The sequence below is a fragment of the Triplophysa rosa genome, linkage group LG14 (genome assembly GCF_024868665.1).
Source record: "Triplophysa rosa linkage group LG14, Trosa_1v2, whole genome shotgun sequence".
In the NCBI taxonomy this organism is placed as follows: domain Eukaryota; kingdom Metazoa; phylum Chordata; class Actinopteri; order Cypriniformes; family Nemacheilidae; genus Triplophysa; species Triplophysa rosa.
The window spans coordinates 6,047,577-6,066,879 of NC_079903.1; the positions used below are offsets into that span (position 1 = coordinate 6,047,577).

At 42.7% G+C, this 19,303-nt stretch overlaps 1 protein-coding gene across 1 annotated transcript in view; it reads left to right on the plus strand.

The window, feature by feature from the left end:
* Positions 1-19,303, plus strand: part of atp1b3b (ATPase Na+/K+ transporting subunit beta 3b) — a 45,383-nt gene that overhangs the window by 17,915 nt on the left and 8,165 nt on the right. The window contains exons 2-4 of the mRNA XM_057350298.1: positions 10,109-10,237; positions 13,613-13,711; positions 14,177-14,364. Coding sequence (XP_057206281.1) covers positions 10,109-10,237; positions 13,613-13,711; positions 14,177-14,364 — 416 coding nt within the window. The remainder of the gene's footprint in view (positions 1-10,108; positions 10,238-13,612; positions 13,712-14,176; positions 14,365-19,303) is intronic.

Consider the following 19,303-nt stretch of genomic DNA (forward strand, 5'->3'; position numbering starts at 1 on the left):
TGATGGCCTAAGCCTAAGGTGAAGACAGTACCATTTTAATTTTTGCAAGTCTTATGATCAACCGTGTGCATTTTCTTATTTATCTGATGAAGCATTAGCCCTTACAGCATGTGGGATGCCTTTTACCCACACAGTTATTACTATTGTTGTGTAAGGAGAACTTCCCCTGTGCTACTAAAAAATATTAGGCCATGTAATTTTGGTTCGTTGTCTGTTAAACCAGTTGAGGTAGAATTAAAGACCAGAATCTTTTGACATCATTAACACTGTCTGATATGGTCCGTATTTCATTTACAGCCGCTCTTTGATTGAACATACTTGTCTGAGCATGCCAGCCTGTCAACACTAAAAGCAAAATTATTGTTGAGAGATTAATGTTAATGTCACAGAGAAAACTAAAACCTTGCATAGAAATCCATCTAAATGCATTATAACACCTCTGCTCTTATTTCATATTTATATTTAATATTGTAATATAGTTTTTTGATATATTATGGAGTAGACGTGTAATGGGTTTCTGTATTTGTTTTCCATGTGCAGTATCCAGGGATCAGTGATTTATCAAGTGGTGTTTATTATTGGATGTCTGTAATATATGCACCTGCAGTAGAGCCTCTCTGTTGATGCTGTGTATGGTGCATTAGTCTTAATAGAGCCATTTTCATAACCCTATTGTGTGTAAGAGACTTGCCCAGGCACCGGTGCATTTTTCATTTATTTTAGGACGTACCTTAAATATTTACATGTTTAGTGCAGGCTGTGTGCGCGACGTGTTAAGATGTTTCATATCTGTTCTTTCTTGCCAGACCAAGAAGAGTGGGAAACCTGGACCTTTCCTGCTGTCTGGATCTAGAGACAAAACTATCAAGATGTGGGATGTGAGCACTGGCATGTGCCTTATGACCCTGGTGAGTAGCTTTAGTGAAATAGCTGCGGTTCTCTGCGGGGGATAATGTGACTGTTTGTCTGATATAATTCTATTTTCGACCGAATTTGTCTGAAGCCTTTTTGTTTGGTGTTTTTTCAGGTCGGCCACGATAATTGGGTGCGCGGGGTACTTGTGCACCCCGGAGGGAAGTTTATTATGAGCTGTGCTGATGACAAAACTTTGAGGATCTGGGACTACAAAAACAAACGCTGCATGAAGACCTTGAGTGCCCATGAACATTTTGTTACCTCTCTGGGTAAGCGGTTGATATCTGCTCCCGTTTTCTCACTTGACTGTTTTTTCTTTTAACGCCAAGCAGTTGTTTAGATCACCTGGGGTCAGATGCCTCATGAAAGTGTACATCTTCATTACCCCAGAGTGATTTTTCTATGATGAGGTTGTACAGCTCCCAGACACAAAAGGGACTACCTGGTAGCTGCTGGCAGTGTGTTTGGAGAAGGAAGCTCAACTCTTCAGTCTTTTAACTGTTTGAGTCCACATCTTTGTTTGTAGATTAAGGCACTGAAGCTCTCTAGAGATGCTTCATGTTAGTCAGACAGCTCCCCAGTAGGTTTCTGGGCAGATTCAGACTTTCTTTTAAATGCTTTTCTGTACACAGCACTCATCTTTCAGACTATGGATTAAAGTGATGGTTTTGGCGTGGATAGAGAACTGGTCTTTATTTTCTTTGTATTCTGGAGCCTCAAACAGATTCCGTTACATACAATGTTTTTTAATGCTTACATTACATTCAAGAAGTTTGTTTTCATAACGTTAAACTCCGAGGTCATTATAATAACCTCTTTCATCTTTCCACAGATTTCCACAAGTCTGCTCCATACGTCATCACCGGAAGCGTAGATCAAACAGTAAAAGTGTGGGAGTGTCGCTGATCGACCCTACACAACACCTCCACGTTCCCCTCCACCCCCAATCCATTCCACCCCCTCAGCTTCCTCCTGCTCTTCTGGATGCGCTCAGACACCACAGTTGTCACCATCTGAGCTCTGGTTCAATAACGTGTCCTTTTATGTAAATTATTCTGGATGTAGATCGAGCTATTAAATGAAAAAAGTATTCTTGCATGGTGAATCCAAAACTGTATACTGTAAATTTACATAATGTTGTCTAGAAGAACCATAGGTTTAACATGGGCTGATCTTTCACTCAGCCTGGCCTATCGAAGGCAGAAGCTGACTGGGTTAATGTAGGGCACTAAACTGATAATTTAATGACAGTGTCATTTATTATTTGTCTGATTTATTTTTTGTCTAGTTTTTTATTTACTTATATATATATATATATATATAGGAGCGCTCCTGGGTTCCTGCCAAGGATATATTGGACCCGGACCTTATTCGACAGTTCAAGGCCCGTGGTCTCGATAGACCCGGTGGGAACGTCAGGAGTCGTTCCTAGAGGGGGGATTCTGTCACCATTTCTGCCTGTGCATTGTTTAATTTGTGCCCACTCAGGAGTCCCACTTGTTTCGCTGATATTTGATCCCTGTTTAATTTGAGTGTAGTTTTTTCCACCCTGTTGCCTAGTTTTCCCGTGTCAAGACTTAAACCATTACTTTTTACCTCATTCCCTCCTGCACTAAGTCTTGTATGTCCTGAACTCAACCTTTGTGTTGTGTAATACCCATTGACAAATATTGCCTTGCGTGGCCTGCCTTCCGAGACTCGGACTTTCTACCGGTGACCTTTTTTTGTGGTATTGTGTTTGTTTCCCCTGGGAACCCTGGCCTTTTTTTTGAGTTTTGTTCTAATTTTGATCACGAGGGTTTATTTGATTTTTGCACTTTGTTTGTGGATTTACCTCTCCACCTTTTGGGATTATTCATGATTATGAAGAGCCCTGACAGTTGACTCTTTGCTTTTTAATCTTTATTAAACTCGAATACTCAATCCTCTGCCTGTGCTCTTGCCTATATCATCTTCTGGGTGTTCCATCTAAAATACCATGGTAGCGTCGACTGGTTGTTAGTGAATTATCCCAATTACACCAGGAGACCCGAGTTCGAGGCCGGGTCCTGACAGAAACATAGTGCCATCATGAACCCAGAGGCAGCCAGCTCACAGGAGATCCTCTCTACACTGTCTCGCCACGAGGGGGCGTTTCAACGCCACGAGGCCATGCTGGTACAACAGGAGACTTTAATGGCGCAACACTCCCAGCTATTGTCACAGATGCTGGAGTCCGTTCAACGGATGTCGGATCGACTTCCCGCGGCGCCTGCCGCTCAAGTCCAGTCCATCCAAGTCCCCATGGTACTAAACCCCGGGGTGGAACCTCGCCTTCCACCACCTCAGCGATTTTCAGGTGACCCGAGTTCCTGTAAAGGCTTTTTTACCCAATGTTCACTCTCGTTTGAACTGCAGCCTTCCTCGTTTCCCACTGACCGGTCGAGGATTGCATATATCATCACGTTGTTGTCTGGAAAAGCCCTGGCTTGGGCCACCGCTGTGTGGGAGGCTCAAGGTACCTGCTGCTCCAGCTACTCTGCCTTTTCGGAGGAGTTCAAGCGAGTCTTTCGACACCCTGCCAGTGGCCCAGAGTTGTCCAGGAAGCTACTAAATCTCCAACAGGGCCATCGCAGTGTGACTGACTACGCCATCCAGTTCCGGACGATTGCAGCGGGGAGCGGCTGGGATGATGAGGCACTCATGGCATGCTTCCTGAACGGTCTCTCTGGCTCAATTCAAGATGAACTTGCTACCCGGGAACCATCAGAAGGTCTTGAGCACCTGATAAAACTAGCTTCCCGCATTGACAACCGACTGAGAGAAAGGGAATTTCATCGCAGACCTCTCTGCCCATTCTCCACCGGTCCCAGTCCTGAGTTCCATCCATCTCTCTCACAAGCACCTCCAGAACCCATGCAACTGGGACGTACCTCGCCTCTCCCAGACAGAAAGAGACCGTCGGATGAGAGAACGTTGCTGCCTTGTATTGTGGCAGACCCGGTCATCTCCGTCATGCCTGTCCCGAGCTTCAGGGAACGCCCCAACCCGTGCAGACCAGGGAGAACTGTAACGGGGAATGTAAGCACCTCCCATCCGTCCAACTCCCCTTCCTTCTTGCAGTCACCCTCTCCTGGCAATCAAGAGCTACCCCTACGAGCGCTGGTGGACTCTGGTGCTGCAGGAAATTTTATGGATCGGTACCTGGGCCAAAGAAAATGCAACATCCCTACTGACTCTCTTACCTTTCCCTTGAAGGTCACTGCGCTGGATGGGAGACCTCTGGGGCCAGGCCTAGTTTCCCGAGCTACTACCCCTCTTCGACATGACTATCCTTCGACACAAGGAGATGATACGGTTTCATCTCATCCCCTCTCCGAGTTCCCCCTCATTCTTGATACCCCTGGCTCTGTGATCACAATCCGGACATTGACTGGGCTGTGGGGTCCATCAGCCAGTGGGGCCCCACGTGCCATGCCAGATGCCTATTCTCGAGTTCCCCTGACCCTTCTCCCGAGGTTCTAGAGTCCATTGATCTGTCCGAGTCCCCAAGTGTTACCATGACCTTAAGATGGTGTTCAGCAAACAGAAGGCCACCTACGTTACACCCCACAGGCTCTACGACTGCACCGTTGATCTGCTTCCAGGCACCTGCCCTCCCAGGGGCCGGATCTTTTCTCTGTCTCCGCCAGAACGGCTTGCTATTGGATTCCTATATCCAGGATGCCCTAGCAGCGGGCTTGATTCATTCGTCCACCTCACCTGCAGGGGCAGGTTTTTTTTGTGGCCAAGAAGGATGGGGGACTACGTCCCTGCTATCGACTACCGAGGGCTCAATAGCATCACAGTACGTAACCGGTACCCTCTACCCCTCATGGCCACGAGCCTTTGAGTTACTGGCAAGGAGCATCCCTCTTCACCAAGCTGGATCTGCGGAATGCATACCATCTTGTGCGGATCAGGCAAGGCGATGAGTGGAAGACAGCTTTTAACACTCCCACCGGTCACTACGAATACCGGGTGATGCCCTTTGGCCTGACCAACGCCCCGGCTGTTTTCCAAGCCCTTATTAACGATGTGCTCCGGGATATGCTCAACCTCTTTGTGTTCGTCTATCTGGATGACATCCTCATCTTTTCGGCCTCGCCCAAGAACATACGGAGCATGTCAGAAGAGTCCTCAAACGTCTTCTCGATAACCACTTGTACGTCAAGCCCGAAAAGTGTGAGTTCCATGCCTCTCGAGTACAGTTTTGGGATTCGTAGTGGAACCTGGCCGTTATCCAGATGGACCAAAAGAAGGTTGAGGCGGTAGCAGATTGGCCCACCCCCACGTCTCTCAAAGAAGTCCAACGCTTCCTCGGGTTCACGAACTTCTACCGGAAGTTCATCAGAAACTTCAGCTCTATAGCAGCTCCCCTCTCTGCCCTTACCAAGGGTGGCGTCGCTGAGTTTCGGTGGGGGGCGGAAGCTGAGGCAGCCTTCGTGAACCTTAAGCAGCGGATCATCTCTGCTCCCATTCTGACGCTTCCTGATACGGACAAGCCCTTTGTTGTGGAGGTAGATGCATCTGAAGTGGGGGTTGGAGCAGTACTGTCCCAGAGAGGTGATGACAAAAGACTCCACCCTTGTGCCTTTCTCTCGCACCGGCTCACACCCACAGAGAGGAACTATCACGTAGGAGACCGTGAGCTCCTGGCGGTCAAATTGGCTCTAGAGGAGTGGAGACATTGGCTCGAGGGGGCAGCACATCCTTTTCAAGTACTCACGGACCATAAGAATCTAGAGTATATTCAACAAACCAAACGGTTGAACTCTAGACAAGCACGTTGGTCCCTCTTTTTTAACCGGTTCCAGTTTCTCCTAACCTTTCGGCCCGGTTCTAAAAATCTCAAGCCTGACGCCCTGTCCCGAGTATATGCTCCCACCACTCGAGACGACACTGACATACCCATAATCCCCAACACCAAGATCGTGGCACCCGTTTCATGGGTTATTGAGAGAACAGTGCGACAAGCCCTAGCCAGGGAACCGGATCCAGGAGGAGGGCCTCCCAATCGTCTGTTTGTCCCTAAGGCTGTACGTGCTCAGGTTCTCTTCTGGGGACACTCTTCCCGCCTCACTTGCCACCCTGGCATCGATCGCACCCTCGAGTTCCTCCGAAGACGGTTCTGGTGGCCCACGATCAAAGAGGATGTCAGCACCTTCGTCAAGGCATGCCACATATGCAACCAGAATAAGACCTCCAGTCTCTGCCCTCAGGGGTTACTCCATCCGCTGTCCATTCCCCATCGGCCCTGGTCCCACATCTCACTGGACTTCATCACTGGTCTTCCCTCATCCCAAGGCAACACAGTGATTCTAGTCGTCATTGACAGGTTCTCCAAGGCAGCCAGATTTATCCCTTTGCCCAAATTACCCTCTGCTAAAGAGACTGCTGACCTGATTATAATCCACGTTTTTCGGGTTTTCGGTATCCCCCAGGATATAGTTTCGGACAGAGGCCCCCAATTCTCTTCTAGATTCTGGAAAGCATTCTGCCAGCTCCTTGGAACCGAAGCCAGTCTGTCGTCTGGGTACCACCCTGAGTCTAACGGGCAGACGGAGCGGATGAACCAGGAACTGGAGACTACTCTCAGGTGCATGGCCTCGAACAACCCTTCCACCTGGTCTTCATTCATTGTTTGGGCAGAATATGCCCACAACACCCTACGCTCTTCTGCCACTGGGATGTCTCCCCATGAATGCCAGTTTGGCTATGCTCCCCTGTTGTTTCCTGACCAAGAGGTGGAAGTTGGTGTTCCCTCAGCTACATCATTCATCAGACGCTGTCGACTCACATGGAGAAAGGTCCGTCACAATCTTTTACGTGCCTCTCAGTCTTACCAACGGCAGGCCAACAGACGCCGCCGACCCGGTCCCACCCTTCGCCCTGGTCAGAGGGTATGGCTCGCCACAAAGAACTTGCCCCTACGAGTGGAGTCCCGCAAACTTGCCCAGAAATACATCGGACCCTTTAGGGTAGCCAGGAGAGTAAACCCTGTTACTTACCGGCTATACTTGCCTAGTTCACTTAAGATTAACCCCACGTTCCATGTATCCTTGCTAAAACCTGTTGTGTCTTCTCCCTTTGTCCCGGCAGGCAGACCCCCTCCTCCACCTCGCATCATCCAGGGCCAACCAGCTTATACCGTCCGCCGGATACTGGATACCCGCCGAGTGCAACGATCCGTGCAGTATCTGGTGGACTGGGAGGGTTATGGTCCTGAGGAGCGCTCCTGGGTTCCTGCCAAGGATATATTGGACCCGGACCTTATTCGACAGTTCAAGGCCCGTGGTCTCGATAGACCCGGTGGGAACGTCAGGAGTCGTTCCTAGAGGGGGGATTCTGTCACCATTCTGCCTGTCATGTTTTGTTTTGGCCACTAGGAGTCCCCATTGTGTTCTGGTTTTGATCCCTGTTTAATTTGAGTAGTTGTTTTCACCTGTGCCTTGTTTTCCCGTGTAGTACTTAAACCTTACTTTTTCCTCAGTTCCTTGCACTATGTTTGTATGTCTGAACTCAACCTTGTGTGTTCTACCCATGTGGACTATTGCTTGTTTGCCTGCTTCCCGAGACTGGATTTCTACTGTGACCTTTTTTTGGTATGTGTTTGTTCCCCTGTGAACCCTGCCTTTTTTGAGTTTGTTCTATTTTTGATCACGAGGTNTTTTTTGATTTTGGACTTTGTGGATTTACCTCTCCACCTTTTGGATTATTTACTTTTGTGAAGACCCTGCGTTTGCTTTTGGCTTTTTATTTTATTAAACTGGAATACTCAATCTGCTGTGTCTGCCTATATCTTCTGGGTTCCATCTAATACCACGTGGCTCGACTGGTGTAGTGATTATCCCTTACACCAGAGACCCGAGTTCGAGGCCGGGTCCTGACACTGTCGTCAAGAGCCGGTTAAGGTTTAATTTTCTTTTTGTTCTAATTTTCAAAAGCCGGTGCTTTGCCATTTATTTAACACAAAAGTTTTTCGTTTCGTATTCCTTTCTTATTCGTTTCTTATTTATTTAACGTAAACGTTTTTCATTTCGTATTCCTTTTTTATTTGTTTCTTATTTATTTAACATAAATGTTTTTCGTTCCGTATTCTCTTCTTATTCGTTTCTTATTTATTTAACATAAATGTTTTGCGTTTCATATTCCCTTCTTAGTCATTTCTTATTTATTTATTTGTTGTTGTGATTACTCGTTTTGTTAAAATAGGCAACTTATCTAACGTAAATGTTTTTATTTTTGTTACTTATTCATTTTTTGCTTGATGAGTGCTGTGATTTATTCGTTTTGTATGGTCTGTGTTTAATATAAGCAAATGTCATTGTACTTGTTTATATTTTTGTGTTTTTTTAAGATATTGAACCCACCATTAATTCAAGCAATTTCCGTTCCCGAATTGCTGCTATTTTAAAACTGAAAGTAAAATGCATCATGCGCAGGGCCACATCTTCGACCACCCCACACCAACCCCCCCCCCACCCCCGGTGTCACCGATACAACCGGTGTTTATACATGTCGACTAACCGGTGGGAAAATTACATCACCGCAATATCCCTACTGTGTATCAATTCACTACCACCCTTTAGTGCAATTTTTACTTCTGCATCAGACCTACACCGTAGCCTACACAGAGACGCGCTGTGATCGGTCTGCTTGAACCCCCTTCCCTTCAGGTCAAAAAACTCTGCGAAAGCGTCGGGTTTACTCATACGCTTTTCCGAACGAATTATTTAAATCAATTACGTGTTCTTCTGTATTTAACAACTTAAGCTGCAAAAATGACTTGCTGCTATCACTGCTAAATGCTTTTCAAACTGCGTACACAACCAACCTCTTCTTCTTTGTAGTGATGGGTCGTTCTTGAACGATTTGTTCATTTTGAACGAATCTTTAATGTGACTCGGGAAGAACGAGTCGTCTCGGGGAGTGATTCGTTCAGTCGCGCATGCGCATTGCACAACATTCTATGGGTCCTGTACTGGAATTAGTAAATTAACTAATTTCTCTGTCCAAAGCTGTCACGTCACGTGACAAAAGAACGAACGACTCAAACCCGAAGACTTGGGAGGTAAACTAATCAATTCTCTTTCCGGCTCTGATTGCATTGGTTAAGCGTAGGGGGCTGTCACGTGATGAACGAACGACTCAAACCCGAAGACTCGGGAGGTCAACTAATCAATTCTCTTTCCGGCTCTGATTGCATTGGTTAAGCGTACGAGACTCAAAGGTCCGAGTCAGTAAAATGATCCAAACTTCCCATCACTACTTCTTTGGCTCTTGTCTTGGTTACACAAGCAACACTCCTGTGGACACTGACGCCTAGTGGGCATTGCCTGTCGACGCGGACAACGGCGCACAAGTACAAACTAAAACCGGCATGTTGCCTACGGCGTAGGTCTGATGCAGAAGTAAAAATCCTCCTTTAGCAATGTAAACCAAACATTCTATTGCTGTTTACAGTTAATCAGGGACTATTTTATTATTATAAAATAGACATGAAACCAGCACCGCTATGTAGTAAATTGGTCATATACTTTGTCATATAATTCCATTTGACCACAAAACAAAGTGATTCAATCAGAATTAAATGCATCTGGTTTGCTCTCTCACATTTTAAGAGCTGCTCTGAATGTTGGAGAAATTGAGTTAGTGTCTTTACAATTGTCACAAAAATTCTGGGATAAGACGTTAAAATATCTACCTGTACTGGAACAGATTGTTTGCCACCCTGTTTTTCATTTTCTTCCCACCTGTTGGCCTTTATCCAAACCATTCAGCTGTTACATTCCTCATATTACAATTTCACCTCCTCCCCGACCTCCCGTCTGTTCTCACGCATACGTTTGTGACCATACAGTACGGTATGGTGTGGTACAGAACTATTGTAGTTTCATCCAGTCCACTCCACACTTTTTTACTGTTATGTGATCTTCAAGATGTTTATTGAATATATTTATTACATGAATGCCTTAGTTACACCATAGTTTCCAGTACGTGACTACATGATGCTCCGCTGATACAACCAAGTGATTTTGAAACATAACATGAGGCTTTTATGACAAGAAAACAAATTATTATCCATTGGTTGTTTGACATTAAAATAAAAGTCAACCATCAAGGCTGAATGAATTATAGAATTTAATTTTCTTTTCTCTCTTTCTGTCTGTAGCTCTTATTTTCCTCTTTTATTTGGTCTTCTATGGATTCCTGGCGGGCATGTTCACTCTCACCATGTGGGTGATGCTACAGACTCTGGACGATTACACTCCCAAGTACAGGGACCGAGTGGCCAATCCAGGTAACAATCCCACAACGATGCATTACGATGTTATAGATGCATAATGAAAAATTGTGATGCAGGATTTATACTCTTATTGTTAAGTAATTTGAAATGCCATTTGCTTTTTTATTGCGTTGAGAGCATTTTTAAAGTGGAATACATTTTAAATGTGCACTCTCTAAAGTCCCAGTGAAGTAAAAAATGACTATTCCTATTTTTCATGAAATATTGCAGTGTATATTTTAAAAAGCTTACCAATGTGGGTCATTCTCTTTTTAAAATTCATGTGCCCTCATAATCTTTAGTTAAAATCTGAAAATTCACTTACGCCCTCTAGTGACTATAGATTAAGATAGACGGCTTGGGCGGTGCATCTGTTAACTCCTCCCCTTCAACTGTCAGTCTGCTGCCAGTTCCATTTCAAAATGCTATGACTGTTTTTGTATGTCCAATCAAATTGCAGTAAAAAATAAACCACGGCCACTATTTTTTCTCATTTGAAATGCCGTTTCACTCGGAAATGCGTCAGAATACGGAAGTAAAAATGGTTCCGCTTCACGGGGACTTCAACAGTGTGCTTCAATAAAAAAAATTGTTTGGTGGGACCCTGCCCAGTTGAGATCAATAATTCAGAAATCAATCATCTCTGAAGATTGCTTACCTAAAAATCTCTCTTAAAGGGACAGTTCACCCAAATATGAAAATTCTGTCATCATTTACTCAACCTCAAGTTGTTTCACACCTGTATACATTTTATTGTTAACTTGAACACAAAAGAAGATATTTTGGAGAATGTTTGTCAACTAGCAGTGCTGGGGCACTATTGACTGCTATAGTAGGAAATTACACTACTATGGTAGTCAATGGTGCCCCAGAACTGTTTGGTTTCCCACATGCTTCAGAATATCTTTTGTATTCAGTAGAACAAAGAAATTCATACAGATTTGAAACAGTGAAGACACGTAATTGTCATTTTTGGGTGAACTGTCCCTTTAAGCACTGTTGGTGGGAATACATTGATTATTATGAAATCAATACGGCGTACGGTACCATACCATTGTGTAGTATGGTTGCTATGTGTGTTCTCCCAAAATTTTGAAGCAGACTTTATAGCTGAAGTACAGACTGTAACTGGACAAAATATTGTATAACAGTGCTCAATTCGGTTCATTTTGTGTATACTTTTTATTATCCTTTTTTATGCTTATGCATTTATTATGCTTATATAGTTTTCTTTATTTTATGTCAAAATTAAAATATCTTTACGGTCACATGGAACGCTGCATGAACAATATATGTGACCCTGGACAACAAAACCAGTCTTATGGGTCAATTTTTCAATATTGAGATTTTTACATAATCTGAAAGCTGAATAAATAAACTTTCTATAGATATATGAGTTGTTAGAATAGGACAATATCTGGCTGAGATACAACCGTTTAAAACTCTGGAATCTGAGAGCGCAAAAAAATCGAAATATTGAGAAAATTGCCTTTGAAGTTGTTAATCAGGGGCACTGTGGCAGACCATCCACTCACAAAAATAAAGTTTTTATATATTTAAGGTAGGAAATTTACAAAATATCTTCATGGAACATGATCTTTACTTAATATCCTAATGATTTTTGGCATAAAAGAAAAATCGATAATTTTGACCCACACAATGTATTTTTGTCTTTTACTAAAAATGTTCCCGTGCTACTTAAGACTGGTTTTGTGATCCAGGGTCACATATATCGAATATTAGATGTTGGTGAGATAATTGCGCTAAAGATCTGAAATGACAGAATATTGCTGAAAATAATGAAAATAAAGTTTTGCGCTTCTGGTAAGATGTAAAGGGGGAGATATATAGACTATTGGTGTTGTTTTTTGCACAGATATTCAGAAGTCAGATTGTTGGTATGGTGTGTTTATGTGTGTTTAAAGTCATTTAAAGGGATACTTCACCCAAAATGAAAATTCTGTCATCATTTACTCACCTTCGAGTTGTTCCAAATCTGTATACATTTCTTTGTTCTGATGAACACAGAGAAAGATATTTGGAAGAATGCTGATTTTGCCCTCCATTGACTCCCATAGTAGGAACAAATACAATGGTAATCAAAAGTGCCTCAGAACTGTTTGCTGTCCTACATTCTTCAAAATGTCTTTTTTTCTGTTCAACAGAACAAAAAACAAGATAAAGTAATTTTTCCTATTATGGGAGTGAAGGGGGGCAAGATCTGTTTGGTTATAAGCATTCTTCCAAATATCTTTCTGTGTTCATCAGGACAAAGACATTTGGAACAACTCGAAGGTGAGTAAATGATGACAGAATTTTCATTTTTGGGTGAAGTATCCCTTTAAGTTGTATATGTAGTAAAAAGCTTATCAATTTATCGATTCTTTTCCCACCTCAAAATCTACAATATAGCCCCACTCAGATGTTCCAAATAGCGGATGTGATTTATTCTGCGCTATTTTTACAGTTACCTCTGTTGCCATCAGAACACAACAGCAGTCTCAGCAGTGTGTTACACATCATCCATTAACCTCCCACACACACGCACAGTCACACTCAGTAACCCACACACTCGTGTAGAGTGCTTACCACGAGAGTGCTCCAATTCTGTCCTCTAGCGCTGTTAAACCCGCCAATGTGAGACTCTCTCTCTCTATCATTCATCCTTCCCCAAGTGTCAATTTATTCCTCCCACTAGTCCCCTCCACAAGCTTTTAGTAACAGAATGTTCTCGGTACAATCACAGTTGGACATCATTTCAGACAAGATGTGGTCCAATTATCAGAACAGTCAATGTATCCAGCTTGTTTTTTAGGCAGGTATTAATGAGCGCTCATTCTGGCACACTTATTCCAACCTGAAGAACTGCAATCTGTAACATTATTATTGAAGAAATCAACAGTTCTAGAGCAAGTGCACAAAAGATCAGTGCTCAGAACTGTCTCCGGGTCACATAACGGTAAGGTTATAATGGTGAGTTATGATTTATCAGGGTTGGATTTTGCGGGAAATGTAATTTGACTTTAAGAATGCTGTGTTTCAAACAGAGATGCCAGTAGAGATCCAAAGGTCATGGAATAAGTGTTTATACGTTGCAAAAGCGTCAGCATGTGATAAAACGTATGACACATATGATGGAAAGCATCATTTTGTATATTAAAAGTGAAGTATGGCATTTCTTCATCTCTGTTCAGGTTTCAGCCCATCTGTCATTTATCAGACTAAAAGATCCATCCCACCTTTAGCGTCCCAATCTATACAATTTTCTGACATACCTGTATAGCAAATGACCGAAATATCTGCGAAACTGAATTTTTACACGTCTTGTTGGTGACTGAATCTGCATTAGATCTGTGTTCTATATATTATGCATTGGTGTTGCGTCTTCAGGGCTGGTGATCAGGCCGAAGGACATGGAAATTACGTTCAACCGCTCCATTCCCCAGCAATACAACACATACGGCACGCACCTGGAGTCCTTCCTGAAGCGTGAGTATAAATCACTCTTCATCTCTCTATACATTTGCTTTCCAGCTATACTATGTGACACTATAGCTATGTTTTTTTTCTCTCCCTTTTAGCACTGTTTTACATGTAAAGCTTCTTGAAATACATGTAGTTAAAAGATCATCCCCTTGAAGTGATGACAAAATAGCGCAAATGCGTTCATGTAAATGCAATGCATACAGATAAGAACATAAGAAAATCCATCTGAATTCCATTAATGTGTCTTCCTCTTGCAAATGGACCAAGAGGCATCATCAGCAACGTTTTTGTCCAATAATAATATCTCTAGAATGAACTTCACGTTACAGTAGAAAATACGTCAGTCGGTACAGGAAAGCAAAGTGTCATGAGGTCTTTAAGCTGTTGTATTGGGATGAGTCATGTTTGTGTGAGACCCTTGCTGAATGTCTGTGACTCCATGCGTCTCCGTTCTCTCTGTCACTTCAGGGTACGATGACTCGGTGCAGGACGGGAATGAGCTCTGTCCTGAGGACATGTACTTTGAGCAGGATGATGTTCAGGAGAAGAAGGTGTGCAGGTTTAAGAGAAGTCTGCTGCGACAGTGCTCTGGACTGGCCGATAGTACGTTTGGTTACTCTGAGGGTCAGCCGTGCATCCTGGTCAAAATGAATCGAGTGAGTTGTGTGTTCTTATGCTCACCACCACTGTCACATATACTTGTCTGTCTGTCTGCCATTCGATCTGTCATTCAATCTTTCTGTCTGTCACACAGAAAGAAAGATAGCGTGACCGATAGAGGGACATGCAAACTATCTTTCTAACTGCCTGTCAGTCATTCTGTTTCTGTCTGTCAGTCCCTCTTTCTATCTATCCATCCATCCATATGTCTGGCTATCTGTCGTTCTATTGATCTCTCTCTGTCTGTCTGTCACTATATCTGTCATTCATTCTGTCTGTCTGTCACTATATCTGCCTGTCTCTCTTTCTTTCTGTCTGTCACTCTATCTGTCATTCCTTCAGTCTGTTTTTTGCTCTATTTGTCTGTCAGTCATTCTGTCTGTCCCTCTTCCTTTCTTTCTGTCTGTCCCTCTTTCTATCTGTCTTCCCTCTTCCTTTCTGTCTCTCTTTCTGTCTGTCTGTCCCTCTTTCTATCTGTCCATCCATCCATATGTCTGGCTATCTGTCTTTCTATTGATCTCTCTGTCTGTCTGTCACTATATCTGTCATTCATTCTGTCTGTCTGTCACTATATTGGCCTGTCTCTCTTTCTTTCTGTCTGTCACTCTCTGTCATTCCTTCAGTCTGTTTTTCGCTCTATTTGTCTGTCAGTCATTCTGTCTGTCCCTCTTCCTTTCTGTCTGTCCGTCCCTCTTTCTATCTGTCTGCCCTCTTCCTTTCTGTCTGTCGGTCTCTCTTTCTGTCTGTCTGTCCCTCTTTCTATCTATCCATCCATCCATCCATATGTCTGGCTATCTGTCGTTCTATTGATCTCTCTCTGTCTGTCTGTCACTATATCTGTCATTCATTCTGTCTGTCTGTCACTATATCTGCCTGTCTCTCTTTCTTTCTGTCTCTCTTTATGTCTGTCTATCTGTCTAGCTGTCTCCCTGTGTGTCACTCTGTCTGTCTGTCTGTCCCTCTTTCCATCTGTCTGTCACTATATCTGCCTGTCTCTCTTTCTTTCTGACTCTCTTTATGTCTGTCTATCTCTCTGTCATTCTATCTGTCTGTCTGTATATCTGTCTAGCTGTCTCCCTGAAGTGTCACTCTGTTTGTCTGTCTGTCACTATATTGGCCTGTCTCTCTTTCTTTCTGTCTGTCACTCTATCTGTCATTCCTTCAGTCTGTTTTTCGCTCTATTTGTCTGTCAGTCATTCTGTCTGTCCCTCTTCCTTTCTGTCTGTCTGTCTGTCCCTCTTTCTATCTGTCTGCCCTCTTCCTTTCTGTCTGTCGGTCTCTCTTTCTGTCTGTCTGTCCCTCTTTCTATCTGTCTGTCTGTTGCTCTATCTGTCATTCATTCTGTGTGTTTGTCGCTCTATTTGTCTGTCAGTGAGTCATTCTGTCTGTCTATAATTCTCTCTATCTGTCTGTTTGTCCCTCTTTCTATCTGTCTGTCCCTATTCCTTTCTGTCTGTCATTCTATCTTTCTGTCAGTATATCTGTCTATCTGTCTCCCTGTCTGTCTCTCTTTCTGTCTGTCTGTCATTCTGTCTTTCCGTCTGTCTGTCACTATGTCTATATGTCATTCTATCTTTCTGTCTCTCTATCCATATATCTGTCTAGCTGTCATTCTATCTTCACTCTATTTGTCATTCATTCTGTGTGTTTGTCGCTCTATTTGTCTGTCAGTCATTCTGTCTGTCTTTCTGTCTATCTATCTTTATCTCTCTCTGTCTGTCCCTCATTCTTTCTGTCTGTCTGTTTGTCCCTCTTCCTTTCTATCTGTCTGTTTGTCTGTCTGACAGTCTCTCTGTGTCATTCCATCTATCAGTCTATCTATCTGTCTGTCACTGTCTCTGTCTGTATGTATATCACCCTGGCTGTCATTCTATCTTTCTTTCTGTCTGTCATTTTCTCTGTCACTCTATCATAACTGAGTCCATAAATTTAACACTCTCTCACTTTGTCTTAGTCTCTCTCTCTCTCTCTCTCTCTCTCTCTCTCTCTCTCTCTCTCTCTCTCTCGCTCTCGCTCTCGCTCTCGCTCACTCTCTCTCGTGGTGCAAATAGTTCCCTGATGTAGACAAGTTTGTGAACTCAGTGCTTTATCTTCAGAAGACTGTGGGAGTGGATCTCCTTCCTGAGAAAATTGGAGAAAAAGAGAATGTCAAAAGCACATTTATAACCGACCATCCATGCATCACGTGGTGTTTTTCTCATTAAATCTGCCAGTTTGTCTTTTCTTTCTTCCGTTTATCTATATGGAAATATTGAGGGTTGGCTCACTTAATATTAATGGTGAGAGGGGTGAGCATAAGCGTGCTCTGGTATCTGAATTAATAGAACAAAAGAATAGCAAAAACACATAGGGATGTAGCCAATGAAGTTGAGTGGGGAATTCCCCCATTTTCAGTCTTCATCTCAACTATCAAAAATAATCAGAGAGAAAGAACTCTTGGATATGTGGCGGATTAAAAATACACAAGTAAGACAATATACTTGGGTAAAGTGGTGGATAATAGAGTTAGCGCAGCACGTTTAGAAAGGATTTATGTTTCTAATGATTTTAGCAGTCGAATCATTGATTATTTTATCATTCCAGTGGGTTTTACAGATCATTATTTAGTTTCTCTTAATATAATTATGTCTAAGTGTGCTAAGAAGTCTTCTTACTGGCATTTTAATACCAGGTTGATTCAAGATGTACATTTCTGTAAACATTTTGAAACGTTTTGGCAACAATGGAAGATGTGTAAAGGCTCTTTTGAAAGTTTGAAACAATGGTGGGAAATTGGGAAGATAAACATCAAGCTGTTTTGTCAACAACACACTGCTAATTCCACAAACAAGTTGAGAGAAACTATTAATTCTATTGAGAAGGACATATCTTCCATAGAGGTGGAATTAATGAATCAATATGAACCCAATTTGTTGAAAAATCTACAGGAAAAAAAAAGAGAATTGGGTTCACTGATGAATGAAAGAGTGAAAGGAGCTCTAGTGAGGTCCCATTTTATTTCTGTTACTGATATGGATGCCCCAAGTGCGTACTTCTTCAACTTAGAGCGAAAAACAGATTGCTTGTCTTCGTCTTCCTGATAGGAGAGTGACTAGTAATGTCATGGAGATGCGGCGTCATGCAGTGACTTTTTACTCTTCTCTCTATACTGCTGATCAGTGTGACTCTGACTGTGCGGAACAGTTATTTCAAGATTTGCCTCAGATAGACTCTGATTCTAAGACTGCACTGGATACTGAACTGTCTTTTCAAGAACTTACTGCTGCAGTTGGTCAGCTTGGTACTGGGCCATCCCCTGGCATCGATGGGTTGCCATCTGAACTTTATAAGCGTTTCAGGAACATTATTGGTCAAGATTTATATGAAGTTATTTGTGAATGCAGAAAAGATGGTTGTTTACCTGTTTCTTGTAAACGTGCTGTTATATCTTTGTTACCAAAAAAAGGTGATTTATCCCTTCTAAAAAATTGGAGGCCCGTAGCCTTACTGACCACAGAATATAAAATCATATCAAGTGTCTTGCTAATAGACTTAAAGAACATCTTAACTTAATTATACATAAAGGTCAAACTTATTGTATTCCAAAAAGGACAATAATGGATAATTTGTTTCTTATTCTGGATATTTTAGATATTTGTTAAGATTTTAAAATGAATGTCTAATTTCCCTTCATCAAGAAAAGGCTTTCGATCATGTTGATCACAATTATCTTTTTAATGTTTTGAATGCGTTTGGTTTTGGTAAATGTTTTATAAATTGGGTCAAATTACTGTATACAGATGCTGCTTGTATTGTTAAGGTGGGAGGTGGATTAAGTAGTCCAATCCCAGTTTCTAAGGGTATTAGGCAGGGATGCCCTCTATCGGGACAATTGTATAGCATAGCTATTGAGCCTCTTCTTTTAAATTTACGTAAGGTTTTGTCTGGTTTTACTTGACCTCTTTGCTCTCAGGGTTCAGGAATCACTTAAGTGCTTATGCTGATGATGTGACTGTGTTTGTGAATCAAGCAAAAGACATTAAGGCACTGTCCAATCTATTTAACGTTTATGAAAAAGCCTCATCGGCTAAAGTTAATTAGGATAAAAGTGAGGCTCTTTGGGCAATCCTAGTTGGAAAATGGAGGTGTTAAAGATTTTAGGTATTTATTTAGGATCAAGTGAGCACCAAAAGGTAAATTGGGAGGGTGTAGAGGAGCGAGTGTGTACCAGATTGTCTCGATGGAAATGGTTGCTACCCCAGTTGTCCTACAGGGGAAGAGTTTTAGTTGCTAATAATTTATTGGCCTCTACTCTTTGGCACAAACTGGGGATACTCCAGCCACCTGCAGTACTAATTCAGAACATTCAGAGGAGGTCGGTGACTTTTTTTGGTGAGGACAACACCGGATACGGTCGTCTGCTTTGTATCTTCCAGTACAGGAAGAGGGCCAGGGACTGGTGGACATAAAATCAAGGATAATGACTTTTTGATTACAAACAGCTCAAAGATTATTGTATAATAACAACTCTGCGTGGATGGACACTGCAAAATGTCTCTTGAGAAGGGCTGGTGGAATGGGCTTTGATAAACACTTGTTTTTAATGCAGTTACAGGAGACTGCAATGGTGGATCTTACCCCTTTCTATAGATCAGTCTTGGAGGCTTGGAAGGTTTTTTTCCATTTCAAGACCATCTGATTTACCCGCTGGGTATTGGCTACCAGAGGAGCCATTGTTCTTTAACTCCTTTTTGCCTTCAAGACTGTTGAATTCTGAAAATGTGCGTATGCGGCTGTTGGCAGCCGGGTGCAATAAGCTGGGACATATCCTGAAAAGTGACGTGGAGGACTTGAGTCAAAGAAGTGGGGTAAAATCAATTTGTTTCTTACAAAAGTGCATTACACTTAGACAGAAATATCTACAGGATTGAGAGCGGATTTTTTGACTTTTCTGGA